General features: G+C 36.5%; 1 protein-coding gene across 3 annotated transcripts in view; it reads right to left on the bottom strand.

Annotated features, from left to right (window-relative positions):
* Nucleotides 1–19241, bottom strand: part of ANAPC10 (anaphase promoting complex subunit 10) — a 102803-nt gene that overhangs the window by 10663 nt on the left and 72899 nt on the right. The window contains exon 5 of one of the 3 annotated variants that reach the window (XM_015541920.2): nt 6416–6542. The exons of the other annotated variants lie outside the window; for them this stretch is intronic. Within the exon in view, the coding sequence (XP_015397406.1) occupies nt 6534–6542 (9 nt within the window). The 3' untranslated portion in view covers nt 6416–6533. Of the gene's footprint in view, nt 1–6415; nt 6543–19241 lie in introns of those variants that run through there. 3 annotated transcript variants of the gene reach the window in all.

The raw sequence follows: 19241 nt of genomic DNA, 5'->3' as shown, positions 1-19241 counted from the left end.
TCTTAATATTTTTTTAATTTTAATTTTTTTAATTTCAATTTTTCTACCTCATTAATTCATTTTCTCCCCTCAAAATGACTAAATGAAGGAATTCACCTCAAAAGAGACAGGAGGAACAAACAACAGTCAGGGACGTAATCAACACAGATACAAGCAAGATGTCTGAACAAGAATTTAGAATCATGATAATAAGAATACTAGCTGGAGTCGAAAATAGATTAGAATCCCTTTCTGCAGAGATAAAAGAAGTAAAAAATAGCCAGAATGAAATTAAAAATGCTATAACTGAGCTGCAATCACGGATGGATGCAGTGGCGGCAAGGATGGACGAGGTAGAACAGAGAATCAGCGATATAGAGGACTAACTTATAGAGAATAACGAAGCAGAAAAAAAGAGGGAGATTAAGGCAAAAGAGCACGATTTAAGAATTAGAGAAATCAGCGACTCATTAAAAAGGAACAACTTCAGAATCATACGGGGTTCCAGAGGAGGAAAAGAGAGAAATAGGGGTAGAAGGGTTATGTGAGCAAATCAGAGCAGAAAAGTTTCCTAACCTGGGGAAAGACACAGACATCAAAATCCAGGAAGCACAGAGGACTCCCATTAGATTCAACAAAAACCAACCAAAAACAAGGCATATCATAGTCAAATTCACAAAATACTCAGGGAAGAAAACAATCATGAAAGCAGCAAGGGAAAAAAAAAGCCCCTAACCTACAAGGGAAGACAGATCAGGTTTGCAGCAGACCTATCCACAGAAACTTGGCAGGCCAGAAAGGAGTGGCAGGATATATTCAATGTGCTGAATCAGAAAAATATGCAGCTAAGAATTCTTTATCCAGCAAGGCTGTAATTCAAAATAGAAGGAGAGATAAAAAGTTTCCCAGACAAACAAAAATTAAAGGAGTTTGTGACCACTAAACCAGCCCTGCAAGAAATTTTAAGGGAGACTCTCTGAGGGAAGAAAAGATGGAAAAAAAAATTATATATATACACACACACACACCAAAAGCAACAAAAGATTAGAAAGGACCAGGGAACACCACCAGAAACTCCAACTCTACAAGCATCATAATGGCAATAAATTCATATCTTTCAGTACTCACACTAAACGTCAATGGACTCAATGCTCCAATCAAAAGACATAGGGTAACAGAATGGATAAGAAAACAAGATCCATCTATAGGTTGTTTACAAGAGACCCATTTTAGACCTAAAGACACCTACAGATTGAAAATAAGGGGATGGAGAACCATCTATCATGTTAATGGTCAACAAAAGAAAGCCGGAGTAGCCATACTTACATCAGACAATCTAGACTTTAAAATAAAGACTGTATTAAGAGATGCAGAAGGACATTATATCATAATCAAGGGGTCTATAGACCAAGAAGACTAACAATTGTAAACATTTATGCGTCAAATGTGAGAGCACCCAAATATATAAATCAATTAATCACAAACATAAAGAAACTCATCGACAGTAATACCATAATAGTAGGAGACAACACCCCACTCACAGCAATGGACAGATTATCTAATCAAAAACTCAACAAGGAAACAATGGCTTTGAATGACACATTGGACCAGATGGACTTAACAGATATATTCAGAACATTTCATCCAAAAGCAGCAGAATATACATTCTTCTCCAGTGCACATGGAACGTTCTCCAGAATAGACCATATACTGGGACACAAATCAACCCTACCTAAGTACAAAAAGATCGAGATCATACCGTGCATATTTTCAGACCACAATGCTATGAAACTTGAAATCAACCACAAGAAAAAATTTGGAAAGGTAACAAATACTTGGAGACTGACGAACATCCTACTAAGGAATGAATGCGCTAACCAAGCAGTTAAAGATGAAATAAAAAAGTATATGGAAGTCAATGAAAATGATAGCACCATAACCCAAAACCTCTGGGACGCAGCAAAGGTGGTCATAAGAGTATATAGCATATACACATAAGAGTATATAGCAATCCAGGCCTTCCTAAAGAAGGAAGAAAGACCTCAGATATAAAACCTAACCTTACACCTTAAGGAGCTGGAAAAAGAACAGCAAACAAAACCCAAAACCAGCAGAAGACAGGAAATAATAAAGATTAGAGCAGAAACTAATGCTATCGAAACCAAAAAAACAGTAGAACAGATCAATGAAACCAGAAGGTGGTTCTTTGGAAGAATTAACCAAAATTGATAAACCACTAGCCAGTTTGATCAAGAAGAAAAAGGAAAGGACCCAAATAAGTAAAATCAAGAATGAAAGAGGAGAGATCACAACCAACACAACAGAAATAAAAACAATAATAAGAGAAACTATTATGAGCAATTATATGCCAATAAAATGGGCAATCTGGAAGAAATGGACAAATTCCTAGAAACATACACACTACCAAAACTGAAACAGGAAGAAATAGAAAATTTGAACAGATCAGTAACCAGTAAGGAAATCAAATTAGTAATCAAAAATCTCCCACAAAAACAAAAGTCCGGGGCCAGATGGCTTTGCAGGGGAATTCTACCAAACATTTAAGGAAGAGTTAACACCTATTCTCTTAAAAGCAGTTCCAAAAAATATAAACGGAAGGAAAACTTCCAAACTGTTTCTATGAAGCCAGCATTACCGTGATTCCAAAACCAGACAGAGACCCCACTAAAAAGGAGAACTATAGACCAATTTCCCTGATGAACATGGATGCAAAAATGCTCAACAAGATATTAGCCAACCGGATCCAACTATACATTAAAAAAAATTATTCACCACGACCAAGTAGGATTTATACCTGGGATGCAGGGCTGGTTCAATATCCACAAAACAATTAACGTGATTCATCACATCAATAAAAGAAAGGACAAGAACCATATGGTCCTCTCAATAGATGCAGAGAAAGTATTTGACAAAATACAGCAACCTTTCTTGATAAAAACCCTCAAGAAAGTAGGGATAGAAGGATTATACCTTGAGATCATAAAAGCCATAGATGAATGACCCAACGCTAATATTATCCTTAATGGGCAAAAACTGAGAGCTTTCCCCCTAAGGTCAGGAACAAGACAGGGATGTCCACTCTCGCCACTGTTATTCAACATAGTATTGGAAGTCTTAGCCTATGCCATCAGACAACACAAAGAAATAAAAGGCCAGGAGGAGGTCAAACTTTCACTCTTTGCAGATGACATGATACTGTATATGGAAACCCCAAAAGATTCCACCAAAAACTGCTAGAACTGATTCATGAGTTCAGCAAAGTTGCAGGATATAAAATCAATGCACAGAAATCGGCTGCATTCCTATACACCAACAATGAAGCAACAGAAAGAGAAATCAAGGCTACAATAGCCAAAGCATGGAAAGAGCCCAAATGTCCATCAATGGATGAATGGATAAAGAAGGTGTGTGTGTGTGTGTGTGTATATATATATATATATATATATATATATATATATATACACGTATATATGTGTATGTATATATATATACGTATATATACGTATATATGTGTATATATACGTATATATGTGTATATATATACGTATATATACGTATATATGTGTATATATATACGTATATATACGTATATATGTGTATATATATACGTATATGTGTATATATATGTGTATATATATATATATATATATATATACGCACATACACGATGGAGTATTACTCAGCAATAAAAAAGAATGAAATCTTGCCATTTGCACCTAGTGGATGGAACTGGAGGGTATTATGCTAAGTGAAATTAGTCAGTCAGAGAAGACAAATATCATATGACTTCACTCATATGAGGACTTTAAGAGACAAAACAGATGAACATAAGGGAAGGGAAACAAAAAGAATATAAAAACAGGGAGGGGGACAAAACAGAAGAGCCTCATAAATATGGAGAACAAACTGAGGGTTGCTGGAGGGGTTGTGAGAGGGGGAATGGGTTAAATGGGTAAGGGGCATTAAGGAATCTACTCCTGAAATCATTGCTTCACTACATGCTAATTTGGATGTAAATTTTAAAGAATAAAAAATGAAGTTAAAAAAAGAAAAAAAAAAGGACAAGAACCATATGATCCACTCAACAGATGCAGAGAAAGCATTTGACAAAATATAGCAACCTTTCTTGATAAAAACCCTCAAGAAAGTAGGGATAGAAGGATCATACCTCGAGATCATAAAAGCCATATATGAGCACCCCAACACTAATATCATCCTCACTGGGGAAAAAATGAGAGCTTTCCCCCTAAGGTCAGGAACAAAACAGGGATGTCCACTCTTGCCACTGTTATTCAACACAGTATTGGAAGTCTTAGCCTCTGCAACCAGACAACACAAAGAAAAGGCATCCAAATTGGCCAGGAGGTCAAACTTCTACTCTTCACAGATGACATGACAATCTATGTGGAAACCCCAAAAGATTCCACCAAAAAACTGCTAGAACTGATTCATGAGTTCAGCAAAGTTGCAGGATATAAAATCAATGCACAAAAATCGGTTGCATTCTTATATATATATATTTTTTTAAAGATTATTTTTGTAGGGATAGAGAAAAGTCTAAGGATATTCACCAAAATATAGACAATATCTGTAATGGTGAGAATATGGATCATTTTCATTTTATTCTAACTTTATGTATTATGCATGTTTTTCTCAATAAACATGTATTTATCTTATTTTAAAAGCTATTTTTCATTTGATGGTAGGAGGAAAAATTTCTGAAAGTTTCAACACCTGATCTTAATATCTCATTGACACTACTCTTTTCCTCCACGAATAGACTCATCCTTCTTGCTGATTTCAACATCCATAGAGACAATCCATTTAACAATTTGGATTCTTCTTTCCTGAATTTGTTCACTTGCAATAATTTTGATATCTACCTTAGTTGTGCCTCCCACAGTCATATTCTGTACTTGATCATGAGTGGTAGCTGCAATATAGCTGAATGTTGACTTAAAATATCCCCATCTCTACAGGCTCCTAAGATACTGGCTTTCTCTAATGACCCCATGGCAATAGTATTAACCCTAGTGAAAGAGGTAGACTATTGATGCTATCTATTGTTTTACTACTCACTAATCATTCAATCTTAGTTCCTACTTTATCTCAATGACATCCCATAGTTCATTATAATAATCAATCTCTTTACACACTTAAGATTCAATGCCCCTCTCTCATTGTTTTTTTTTTTTAAGGAAAATAACAATAATCCTGGTTAAACCCAACTCTCTGCTTATTCTATGCCAATTTGAAGAAAAACAAACAAACAATGCTAACTGGTTCTCACTTTATTTTTAATTTATTAATATTTGTTTATTTTTGAGAGACAGAGGGCAAGTGGGGGAGGGGCAGAGAGTGAGGGAGCACAGAATCTGAAGCAGGCTCCAGGCTCTGAGCTGTCAGCACAGTTCCCACTGTGGGGCTTGAGCCACCCAGGTGCCCCAGTTCTCACTTTAAATTCAAGATGACAAGTATATATTCAAGTGTATATTTAGCACCATGCATAATTCCTACTATATCCTTTTAGAAAATTTGCTTTCACTGTCTCTGGGATAGCTGTTTCTAGGCTTCTCCTCAAATCCTAACACCTACTCTAATCTCTCTCTGAGCTATTATCTTATTTCACTAAGAAGACAGAGGCAATCAGAAAAGAAAACAAAAACCTTTCTTCCCATCAGCTGTTATACAGTAAAAAAAAACTTTTCTGAGGCTAGTTCTTCTGTCTGTCTCAGATCCCATTTCTTCTTTTCCAACCAAAGACTCTGCTCCCATCATAAACATTGTCTCTCCAAATCATTTTCTCTTCTCTACTGGATCACTGTCACCAGCATTCGAACATGCCACAGTATTTGTCATTTTAAAAATTAAAAATAAAACAGACCTTTCTTAATCCTATCTTCCTCCACTTGCTGCCCTAATTCCCTTTTACTGCAAAATTCCTTTAAAGTTCTGTTTTTGTTTTTGTTTTACCTGCTAGTTATCTTTATCGCATTCCAATCTGAATGACTGGAATCATTGGAATCATTTCAGTGATTCCACTGAAACCAATCTTTGACCAATCTGGTCAAAGTCGCCAGGGACCCTCTCAGAAGAGTTCTTTCATACAGTTTATTATTGTATTTTGGATTTTATCTAATGACTTTACTTAATGATCCCAACCACAAGATCTATTTGTATTTAAAGTTTTAAGGTTAATTTTAAAGCTTTATAATAGTATTGTAGTTTAAAAATAGTTTTGTACACAAAATATGGAACATGGTTTATAAAGATACTAAGAGAATGTTAATATATTACAGAGAAAATGAGTGGTAACTTGGTAAAGATACATAAATTTAAAGATGAATAAAGTCAAGCTTTATTAATGTTAAGCTAAATAAAATACTTGAAACTATGTGCTTAAAAACACATCTACCTGAGTGAACTTGTACTTAGATGCTTTCCAAGACAAGCCCGTGATGAGACCACATCTGGAACATCTTGACTGCAGCCTTCTAAGATCCTGGGCGGAGGATGCAGCTAAGACTCTTGACTCACAGAAACTGTGAGATAATAAACATGTGTTGCTTTAAACCACTACATTTGTGGTAATATGTTACACAGAAGTAGAAAAGTAATACATAAGGGCATCAGATGAATAATGAATACTGAAAAGTGTATATGAGACTAGTGAAAATTCCATGTTTAAAAAGGTCGAGGGTTTTACAAATATTTGTAACTAACCCAAAAAGATATAACAAACTGTGACAATTCCCAGTGTTAATTTGGAATAAACATTTCTTCAATATTTCGTTATTTGACCATAATCTTGTTTGGCCAATTTAATCAGCTTCTTATAAAATATGTGTTTTAGAGGCAACCTACATAGTAGGTATTCCACCTAGTGGCAGGAGAAGCAATGTAATGGACCACAACATCAGCACCACTGCCAGACCAAAGCCTATTAAGTCACTTCTGAATAGGAGCTACCACATTTCCTTAATATTCCTTCTTTAATATCAGCTGCTGTGCTGCAAAGACTACAATGGTAAAAACTACAGGTAAATAGAATCCATTAGAGTTTCTCTATGAAATTATCTTTCAGCCTGGCTCTGGGATTCTGCTTCCTACACCAGCCTCTTAGTCGTTACCTCTACTCTGGCTATGATTTAAGAGCAGGTGTACCCCTCCAAGGATACACTGATTAACTCCACCATAAACAAAACTTACATTAAAAAAAAAAAAAGAAGTGATTCATCAATAAAAACCATGTAAAATATTAAGTACAAAGTTGTTTATATGTCTTTTGCTGTTGCTAATCACATATCCCTGGAAAAATTAATGAATAAGGAATAACTACTTAATAGTTGTCTCAATAAAATTGTCCTCTACTCTCCACTCTATCTTTTCCTCCTTCATTAACCATAGCTGTGACTTGATAAAATTCTATAGAATCTCAATGAGAACTGTCAACACAAAGCAACAGATTCTGGAATTTTAACTATCCTTTCACTTAAGAAGGAATAGAACCAGTTGACAGCAATGATGACCTACTTGTAGAGAAAAAAAAAAAAAGTCTAATATGATCCAAAAGAAACTTCAGAAGTTCCAAATGTGCTAAAAGTTAAGAATACCACAAAAGCAGCTTAACAAGTTAGAGGGAATCCGACTCAAATAGCTCAGTATGGAAAGCAAGCTCTTTTGCCCTAGTGAGGAAGGCAACTACGTAAGAAGGTGACTTTGAGGTCAAAACCAGTCAACTTGTCGCAGATGGTCAAGACATTCATTTTGGATAGTGAGAAAAAGTTTCTATACAGAAACATTTATTCCAAAAATTGTTCCTAGAAAGTTACAATTACATAGCTTAAATGGTCTTAAAGTGTCCTAGTTTTTTTTTTTTTAAAGAGGTCTAACAAAAACAAAAGAACCAGTAGAGTGTCCTACTAATCTACACAAACAATTTTGAATATATTTGAAATTAATGTCAATTAAGAACAATAATTTCATCAAAAACCTAAAGTGGGAAAGAAATGTTAAGAAGAAACTGTGGAAAAACTTTTGACAACAACAAAACTTGGAAAGCCAAGTTAACCAGACTTAACAATCATTTAAAAAGAAATCTCGTAAATATAAATACATGCACATACATGAAAATTATGCTTTAGTTTTAGTTTATGTTTTAGTTGTAAAGGAGGGCTAAAAGTCTTAGCTAATGAATAATCAGGAAATGATAGGAATAGGTAAACATATATAGTATAGTGGAAACAACATCAGACCAGATGTCAAAATAAGACCAAGATCTGAATTTCACTTCTAATCTTGAGTTTAGGCAAATTACTTATCTGTGCTAAATGTTTACTTCCCCAAGTGTTGAATCATGTGAAATTGTCATTTTAAAAAATGTTTATTTTTGAGAGAGAGAGAGAGAGAGAGAGAGAGAGAAGGGGCAGAGAAAGAGGGGGAGAGAGAGAATGCCAAGCAGGCACTGTGATGCTCAATCTCATGAATCTTGAGATCATGACCTGAGCCAAAATCAAGAGTCGGATGCTTAACCAACTGAGCCACCCAGGCACCCGGAATTGTTATTTTTGTAGATCAAAAATAAAAGGAGGATAATTTTACTTCTGTATACTTTTTAAGCTTTCCTCATAGGAATGTTGTAATATAACAATAGAAGTGTCATTATTGCTCAATCCATAGGACACTTTAGTTTGAAACTTCTTATCCTTTCTACATAACCAGAGGCAAAATCTTAATTGAAATGTTCTCATGGCCTCTGTGATTTCACCTTCTTCAGATATTCTTCCTACCTTTCTCTTCTTTTCTTTGTCTTTCTGGAAACTCCTTGGCTGTTCCTTATGTGTTGTATTCCTCAGAGTGCTGTCCTAAAACTAGTCTCACAACACAGTTTAATTTACACAATTGTCTTACATAATCTTGTCCAGACCCATGACTTCAGATACCTCAAGTGGCCGTATGCTAATGACTTAAAATTTTTTATCTCCTTTGTAAGAGACAACTTCTGAAGGGACCAGCAAGGGACCTAGGAAGGCAAGGCAAGATAGAAAGATTCTACCACAAAAGCCACATAAGAAAGGTCTAGACTTTAAACGTGTCTCCTTTAAACAGAAGAGAATGGAATAGTTTGTGGTAGACCAATGTTCCTGCTGAAAATAACTGCAGGTAAAATACAACCATCATTATAGAGTTATCAGAGAGCTGCTAAGCAAGAAGAACTAGAGGGGGCCAGGATGTTGGGGAAGAGAAAATCTCAGAGAGGTTACTGGTCTTCACCTACTTCAATCATGGGCAGGGGGTGGGGCATTTATTGATTCTGGGATGAGACAAGATGCTGAGAATTGTGGTCTTGCCCAGGCAGAGAGTTGCTTCTTGAAGTCAGAGAAACATGCGGGGTTATTACTAGAAGTGTTTCAGAAAAGACAAAATTAGAGACTTCAAAAGCTTCAAGCACACATCTTTCCCCTCAAAATATTTGCCACACTGTGAAACTGCCTGAAATGGGAGGCTGAAGGGATAAGCAAGTGGTCTCTGAGAGCAGAACAGAGTTTCTGGTAATCTCTCAGGGCCAAGGAAACAAGTACTAGAGTCTAGAACGTGCCAAGGGGAAGGAACCCAGTGAATACATCAGGCTCCTCAAAGAAAGCCCTGAACAGCTGTGATGTAGGAATATTAAAGAATAGAGGTAGACAGAACGTTACCAAAACTACAACACAGCCCCAACTCAACTTGGAGACTGACAGGAATGAAGCTACCCAGTCTACTGCTCTAGCCCAGGAAAAAGCGAACTCTCCCTGAAGAGAGAAAATAGAGAGCAGCACTGTCCAGCAGAAAAATAGTGCAGCCACAAATGTGACCCATGTACACAATTTAAAATTTCCTAATAATTACATTTTCAAAAGTCAAAAGAAACAGGTCAAATTAATTTTATATTTAGTATATACAAAATAACACTTCACCATGTGATCAATATAAAAAGTTGTTAATGGGATACTTTACATTATTTTTTGTTGTACCAAAAAATTCAGCATTTTACAATTACGGCATACCTCAATTAGGATTAGTCACATTTCAAATGCTTAAAATTAAAAGTCACATGCAGCTAGTGGGACTGTATGAATAGCATAAATCTAGACCTGCAAAAACATTTTCTCCCAATGTCCAGCAATCAATGAAAAATTGCTATTAATATGCCTAAGAAATTAAGAGGCCAACATGAAGAAAAAAGACAGAAAATAGAAAATGAAAAGATAAATAATTTCATGTGAGTATTGGAATATATTTTTAAATGTAAATTATAGAGCTGAAAATAAAATATCTGCAATCAAGAATTCATCAGACTGATTAGTAAATTATCTATAGGAAAAGATAAAATGGACATATTCTTCAAAAAAATTATCAAAGCTAAAAAAGAAGAAATAGAAAATATGATTAGAACTGTGCCTGTTAAGGAAACTGCCTCATAATTTAAAATCTATCACAACACTCCAGTTCCAGATGATTTTGCCAGTCAATTCTTCCAAAAATTCAAAGAGAAAAGTGTATCAATTTTGCACAAAGCCTTAGAGAATAAAAAGAGGAAGAACGCTTTTAACTGTTTCTATGAAGGCACCACAAGATTAGTTCCAAAACTTGGTAAGGACATTAAGAAAGAAAATTACAGACTAATCTTTCTCATGACAACAAATAAAAAATTTTAGAACAAAATATTAGTAAATCAAATCAAATGATAAAGATAAAGGATAATATATCACAAGCAAATGGGGTTTATTCCAGGTATACGAGGTTAGAATATCATTTGAAAATTAATGTAATTGACTTCACCAATAGAAGAAGGGAGAAAAATAATACAATCATCTTGGTGATGCAAAAACAGCATTTCAAAAATTCAATACCCATTTATAATTTAAAAACCCTTAGCAAATAGGAACAGAATGCAATTTCCTTAATATGAAAAACAGCATCTTTCAAACAAATAACCTACAGGATTCATATACAATGGTGAAATCTTGAAAACTTTCTCAGTGAGATTATAAACAAAACCAGATTGCCACCACTTCTATTTAACATTGTACTGAAGGTTTTAAGCAGCGAAATATTGCAAGGAAAATGAAAAGAAATGGAGGAGAGAGAAGTAGAAGGAAGGAGACAGGATAAAAAGGATGCCAAAGGAAGAAAAAAATAACATTATTTGTAAATTATATGACTGCAGATCTAGAAGATACAAAAGAATCTATTAACTATTAGAATTAATAAGAAAATTTAACAAGGTCATTGGATACAAGGTCAACATAAAGGTATAACTAAAAGAGCAGGTAATTAGTGGAAAGATATAGTAGACTAATGGAACAGCTAAGAGACTTCAGAAGCAGACCCACACATTTACAGCCATTTGATTAATGTCAGAGATGACACTCTGGTGCAGTAGAGGAAAGACGGTCTCTTCAAATAATGATGCTGGATATTCTGGTCTTCCATTTGGGAGAAAAAACATAATTTTGACTCCCACAATTCCCACCATAAACAAAAATGAGCTCCAGTTGGATTTAGATCTAAATATCAAAGGTAAAATGTCAGGGGCGCCTGGGTGGCTTGGTAGGTTAAGCGTCCGACTTTGGCTCAGGTCATGATCTCACGGTCTGTGAGTTCGAGCCCCGCGTCGGGCTCTGTGTTGACAGCTCGGAGCCTGGAGCCTGTTTCAGATTCTGTGTCTCCCTCTCTCTCTGCTCCTCCCCTGTTCATGCTCTGTCTCTCTCTGTCTCAAAAATAAATAAACGTTAAAAAAAAAAAATTTAAAGGTAAAATGTCAGAAGCTTTTTTTAGAAGAAAATAAAACATGTTTGTAAACTTGGAGTAGATAAAATTTTTAGGACACAAAAAGTACTCATCGATAAATATTGATCAGCTATCTTAAAACTAAGAACTTCTGTTCATTAAAAGACACAATTAAGAAAGTGGAAAAAACAAGCCACAGACTGGAAAATATGCCTATCTCCAGCAAAGAACACCTATCTCGAGAATACAATATACACATATATAATATATAGATATAGATATAGATATAGATATAGAGATATAGATATACACACAATATACAAAGAGTATATACCCAACACATGTTCAACAGTGTATACTCAAATGTTCACAAGAGTACTAGTTATAATAGCCAGAGTATCCAAATACATATTGACAAATAGATTAAAAAATTGGAATAAATCACAAAATGGAATATTCTACAGTCAACGAGAATGAACAATCTACAACTACCCAATTACATAGATAACTGTCACAAACATGTTGAGTAAAAGGAGCCAGATGCAAAAAAGTACAGGCACAGGGCACCTGGCTGGCTCAGTCTGAAGAGCAGGCCACTCTTGATCTCAGGGTTGTGGGTTCAAGCCCCATGTTGGGAGTAGAGCTTACTTCAAAAAAAAAAAAAAAAAAAGTATAGGCACAATATGATTCCATCTTTATAAAGTAAAACATCACAAAATAAAAACAAAAAGATTTTAAAAACGCAGGTGAGAGTAATCCATATTGTTACAAGTCAGAATAATGATTAGCTTTGAGGAAGCATAAGGAAACATAAAGAGGGTTTCTGGATTTTTATTTGGTTGCTGGTTATATAGGTCTGTTTAGTTTGGGAAAATTCAGTGAGCTTTTCACTTATGATATATGGACTTTATTGTTTCAATATAAAAATTTTAAATTAAAAAAAAAAAAAAAAAAGACCCAGACCTTTCTGCTCTGTCATGCTGTGTGTCTATGTTGTCTGCAGCAGCTGCAAGCATCACGCTCTCACACAACAATATCCAAAAAGGCTTTCTCCTCTTTTAATTATGAAGAAAAATATTTTCCAGAAGCTATCAGATTTCTCATTGGCCAGGTCTGCATCACATGTCTATGCATTAACTGAAAGGGAAGTTGGAAATGGAGACTCGGGCATTTTCTATTTTTATTGTGGAAAGTGGTCTCTGTTGGCAGGGAATAAAGATGGAGGAAGAATGCTACATAAGGTAATCAACATTATCTGCTACCCAGGATTATTATTAGTGGCCTCTTAACTAATCTTGCCATAGCTACTTGTCTTCTTCCAATCTAAGCTTGGATTAGCAGCAGTCACTAGATAAAAATGTAAAGTTGAAAAACCTTTCATTAGCTTCTCATTTTAATAGGAATAAATCCACAATCCTGCATGATATGGTCTCTGCTTACCTCTTCAGCCTTATCCTGCATGGTCTCTCACCTATATTTTAGTCATATAACCTGCAATAATGCAAAAACAAATTTACATTGTATAGGAAACTGGTTCTGAGCATACTCCAAAGATCAAGAGATGACAGAAGTATTAATTGTATGTCACTGAAAATGGGTCAACTCTCATGGATATATATGGTCATGAATATCTTAGGGTTATATATGGGAGCAAAAATTTTTAAAAATTTTAATGATCTGCTTGGAAAACGAGAAAACAAAAGAGATAGAAAATCAGTGGCTCAATGCAGGAGGTATAAGAGCTAACAAGTGTGAATTCAGAAAGAACAGAGCAAACAGAGAGCAAAAATATGAAAGAATATAAGAGCACCTCCCAGAACTAAAGGACAGGTGCCTCCTTACTGATGGAATCCACTGAACCCCCAGCACAATAAAGAAAACACACACACCAAACACACACACACACACACACACACACACACACAATCATGGCATAGCAGCATGAAATTTCTGAACATGAAGGGTAAGGAGATTATAAAAGCTTCTATAGAGAAGAACCGATCACATGCAAAGCATCAGGAATCAAAAGTGGTGTTGTATTTCTCAACCGTTACACTGAAAACTATGAGGCAATGGAGAATGTGCTTAAAATTCTGATGAAAAATTATTTCCAAACTAGAATTCCATACCCAGCCAAATCATCCCTCAAGGGTGAGATTAAAATAAACTTTTCAGTCATGCAAGGTTTCAACAATTTTACCTCCCATGTGGAGGATGCATTCCACCGAAAAACGAAGTAAATCAAAAAGATGAAGACCTGGGATGCAGGAAACAAGGGATCTACCAAAAGAGAAGATGAAGGAAATTCCCAGGATGAGGTTGAAGGGATGTCTTAAGCAGATAGCTGTCAGACCGGGTCGTCTGAGAAACAGATACCAAGACATGCATAGAACTTAGAAATTAGAAATGCCAGAAATTTATTAGGGGAAACATCTGTGAGAGAACATGGGGAGGGAGACGGGGAGGCTGGAAGAACTGTCAGATAGTGATGCAGGTCTGACCCCAGGGGAAGGAGATAGGGAGGGAAGGTTGGAAAGTTGGGTGGACATGTGTTAGACTGCAGTGCAGTTCTAGGGAACGTTCAGCAAGGCCATCAGGGTTCAGCCAAGGTTGCCTGTCAGAGGACTCCAGAGTCCCCAGGAATGAGCTGCTTTCGTACCCCTGCTGTTTCGGTCACTGGCTGGGGGCAGACTGCAGGAGCACATGGGCTCTGCGCAAACATGGAGATGGATTTCAGAGAGCAGCAGCTGGGGCCATCAATCAGTTACTCCCCACAGTCAGAGATCTGAGAAGAATATTCTCATGGCCACCTGTGATGACTCTACAATGTGCCACGGTGGCTAGCCTAAACTACATTTCCCAGGATTCCCTTCCTCACATGTTTCTGGTTATGTGAGACACAAGGAATATTTTCATGCACAAGATTTGGAGGGCAGAAGTGAAGCAGCAGCCATTTGGTTTTTTACAAAAACTCGAGTTGAGGTAGGTGCTCTTGTAGATCACACGTGCTGTCACTATCTGCTGGTCCCCCTTACTGTCATCGGCATGCAGCCAGGCATGTAACTGCTCCACCTTCCTCCTGCAGTTCTCGGACTCCTGGGACAGGTGTGTTTACTCCATAATGAAGGGCATCCGTTTCTTCTGCAGGACACTCACATCACAAGGTTGGAGGCAGTGAGAACTGAGGTGGATTCTAATTCATCTAGTTTGTGCTGATGTGTTTCAGCTTCTCTTTGCTCTCCACCACTCTATGTTCATGTTCACTTTTGACTTCCTATGCTGTGAATTTCAAGCCCCAGCATCAGACATGAAAGCAACACCCTTAGAATTTACCCATCTTCCACTGTGTAAAGTAAAATCCCTGTATAAACACCCTATTACATACCTCCACCCACCCTCTCCACACACGTATACACATACGTATATGTGTGTGTGTGTGTGTGTATGCTGTATGCACATGTACACACACACATACACACACTCTAGTGCTCTGCTTCTCTGACTGAATTTACACTGACACACTGGCTGAGCTGGAGATCCAGGAGGGATGTCTTCAAGAAAAACGTGGAACCGAGAGAGGACACATGACTGTTTCAAAAGATATTTTAATCATAAAATACCTAGGAATAGATCTAACCAAAGAGGTGGAAAATCTATACACTGAAAACTATAGAAAGTTTATGAAAGAAATTGAAGAAGACTCCAAAAAATGGAAAAAGATTCCATGTTCCTGGATAGGAAGAACGAATATTGTGAACATGTCGATACTACGCAAAGCAATCTACATATTCAACGCAATCCCTATCAAAGTAACACTAGCTTTCTCCACGGAGCTAGAACAAACAATCCTAAAATTTGTATGGAACCAGAAAAGACCCCAAATAGCCAAAGCAATCTTGAAAAAGAAAACCAAAGCAGGAGGCATCACAATCCCAGACTTCAAGCTATACTACAAAGCTGTAATCATCAAGACAGTATGGTACTGGCACAAGAACAGAAACTCAGATCAATGGAATAGAATAGAGAACCCAGAAATGGACCCACAAACATATGGCCAACTAATCTTTGACAAAGCAGGAAAGAATATCCAATGGAATAAAGACAGTCTCTTCAGCAAGTGGTGCTGGGAAAACTGGACAGCAACATGCAGAAGAATGAACCTGGACCACTTTCTTACACCATACACAAAAATAAACTCAAAATGGATGAAAGACCTCCATGTAAGACAGGAAGCCATCAAAATCCTTGAGGAGAAAGCAGGCAAAAACCTCTTTGATCTTGGCCGCAGCAACTTCTTACTCAACACATCTCCGGAGGCAAGTGAAACAAAAGCAAAAATGAACTACTGGGACCTCATCAAAATAAAAAGCTTCTGCACAACGAAGGAAACCATCAGCAAAACTAAAAGGCAAACCGACAGAATGGGAGAATATTTGCAAACGACATATCAGATAAAGGGTTAGTATCCAAAATCTATAAAGAACTTATCAAACTCAACACCCAAAAAACAAATAATTCAGTGAAGAAATGGGCAAAAGACATGAATAGACACTTCTCCAAAGAAGACATCCAGATGGCCAACCGACACATGAAAAAATGCTCCACATCGCTCATCATGAGGGAAATGCAAATCAAAACCACAATGAGATACCACCTTACACCTGTCAGAATGGCTAACATTAACAACTCAGGCAACAACAGATGTTGGCGAGGATGTAGAGAAAGAGATCTCTTTTGCATTGCTGATGGGAATGCAAGCTGGTGCAGCCACTCTGGAAAACAGTATGGAGGTTCCTCACAAAACTAAAAATAGAACTACCCTACAACCCAGCAATTGCACTACTAGGCATTTATCCACAGGATACAAGTGTGCTGTTTCGAAGGGACACATGCACCCCCATGTTTGTAGCAGCACTATCAACAATAGCCAAAGTATTAAAGAGCCCAAATGTCCATCAATGGATGAATTGATAAAGAAGATGTGGTATATATATACAATGGAGTACTACTCAGCAATCCAAAAGAATGAAATCTTGCCATTTGCAACTACGTGGATGGAACTGGAGGGTATTATGGTAAGTGAAATTAGTCAGTCAGAGAAAGACAAATATCTATGACTTCACTCATATGAGGACTTTAAGAGACAAAACAGATGAACATAAGGGAAGGGAAACAAAAAGAATATAAAAACAGGGAGGGGGACAAAGCATAAGAGACTCATAAATATGGAGAACAAACAGAGGGTTACTGGAGGGAGTGTGGGAGAGGGGATGGGCTAAATGGGTAAGGGGCCCTAAGGAATCTACTCCTGAAATCATTGTTGTACTACAGGCTAACTAATTTGGATGTAAATTTTAAAAAATAAAAAATAAAATAAAATTAAAAAAGGCATTTTATAGGTCGGCAAGAAAATTCAGGGATATACTGATACTGATAACATTTTAAACATTAAGAAAAAAAGGAGGCAACTATTAATTCCAGAAAAATGAAATTATACATATAAAGGAAATTTAAGCATAGGACATGACATGAATCAGATATGAACAATACTTATGTGGTCATAATAATGAAAATGTGCATAATCAGCAAATACCATGAAAAGTCACACCAGGAAGATGAAGAGAAGGGAAGTCTATGAGAGAAGAAATAGAATTATAGGGCTAAATCCCAATATTTCATAGTTAAGACACCATTAGATCATGTCTTTAAATACAGATAGGTACCCATACATTCCGAGTTGTATGTATGTAGTATAGAAATCTATGTACACATATTATTTAGAAATATGAAAGCAAGTACATGAAAAAAAGCTAAAATAACTAAGAGGATTGCTCCTAAGGAGTGGGATACGAGTGTGGGATAGGGAGATAGGTGCTACTACTATAAATGCTGTCACAATCCTTTCAGACTTTTAACCTATGTACATGTTTCACTATAGTAAAAATACACTTAAACTTCAAAGTTAAACTCAAAAAGGGAAGCGTAAAAAATTCAAAGTTAGGGTAACTGAAAATTAAAGACTAAGACTCATAAAGCTGGCAAAAACAAACAAAAAAAATAGAGGCAAAATTTGACAATATCAAGTCTAACCCACTTAGAGTTCCAAAACATGCACTAACTGGGGCGACTGGGAGGCTCAGTAGGTTAAGCACCCAACTTCAGCTCAGATCATGATCTTGTGGTTTGTGGACTTGAGTCCTGAGTCAGGTTCTCTGCTGTCAGCACAGAGTTGGCTTCACATGCTTGGTCTCCCTCCCTTCCCACCCCTCTCTCTAAAATAAATAAACATTAAAAAAAAACAAACAAAAAAACCACGAAAAACAAAAACAGGGTGCCTGGGTGGCTGCGTTGGTTTAGCATCAACTTCAGCTCAGGTCATGATCTCACGGCTCATGAGTTAAAGTCCCACATCGGGCTCTGTGCTGACAGACAGAGCCTCGAGCCTGCTTTGGATACTGTGACTCCCTCTCTCTCTGTCCCTCCCCTGCTCATGCTCTGTCTCTTTCTCTTCCTCTCTCGAAAATAAACAACCAAAAATCCCATGCAGCACTAACCTACTACTAAGGATGCATACATAGGTGGTAAAACTATAAAGAAAGCTAAGAAATTACTATAAAAAAGTTAGCAATACTGGTTACCTCTAAAGAGCAGAGAAAGGATTGTGATAGTGAAGGAAAGAGGTATACTCCCAACTTCTGGGATGCTCATAAGGTTCTATTTCTTACACTAAATAGGTTATATACACATATAAACTGTATGAGTGTTTTGTAAACTTTGGGGAGGAGGGAGCACTAAGCACATGACTGAAACTCCAGCACACAGTTGTAGAACTTCTCATACTACATATAAAGGTTAGCTTTTTCCTAGTCCTTGTTATTCCAAATGAATTATAATATGCTGTTAAATGAGCTCTAAAATAAATGAATGTTTATTTCATTTACAAGGATAACATTGATCTTTTATCCCAGAACAAAAATGAAGTAATTTGTATGTACAGCAGATCTGAGAAAACGTTATGCAAATATATACAATTTTGGACTTTTCACATACATGAGTAATTTTTAAGTAAATTAAAAAGTACATTAATTATATCCCCTAAATCTTACAAGAAGGAAAGGCTAGAGATAGCTTTAAGCACACGTCAGTAATGCATCTAAGCAAACAGGCTGTTTAATGGCCTACCATTTTATTGTAAAGCATTGAAAAACAACGGGAAAAACAGGAATTTAAGATCCGAAAAAATCACTATAAAATGCTTTTTATAATAATCATTTAACCACCAAGTAAAAAGTTGCTTGTTTAAAAAAATTCCAGTTAAAGAAGGATACATGGAGACCCAATTATTTTTTAAAAAGAACTTTCAGGGGCATCTGGGTGGCTCAGCCAGTTGAGCGTCCGACTCCTGATTTTGGCTTAGGTCATGATCCCAGAGCAGCAATATCAAGCCCTTCATCAGGCTCTGTGCTGCC

This window comes from Panthera tigris, chromosome B1 (assembly GCF_018350195.1).
Source record: "Panthera tigris isolate Pti1 chromosome B1, P.tigris_Pti1_mat1.1, whole genome shotgun sequence".
NCBI lineage: Eukaryota > Metazoa > Chordata > Mammalia > Carnivora > Felidae > Panthera > Panthera tigris.
Note: the sequence above shows the minus strand (reverse complement) of the source record. Positions and strands in the feature narration are given on the sequence as shown.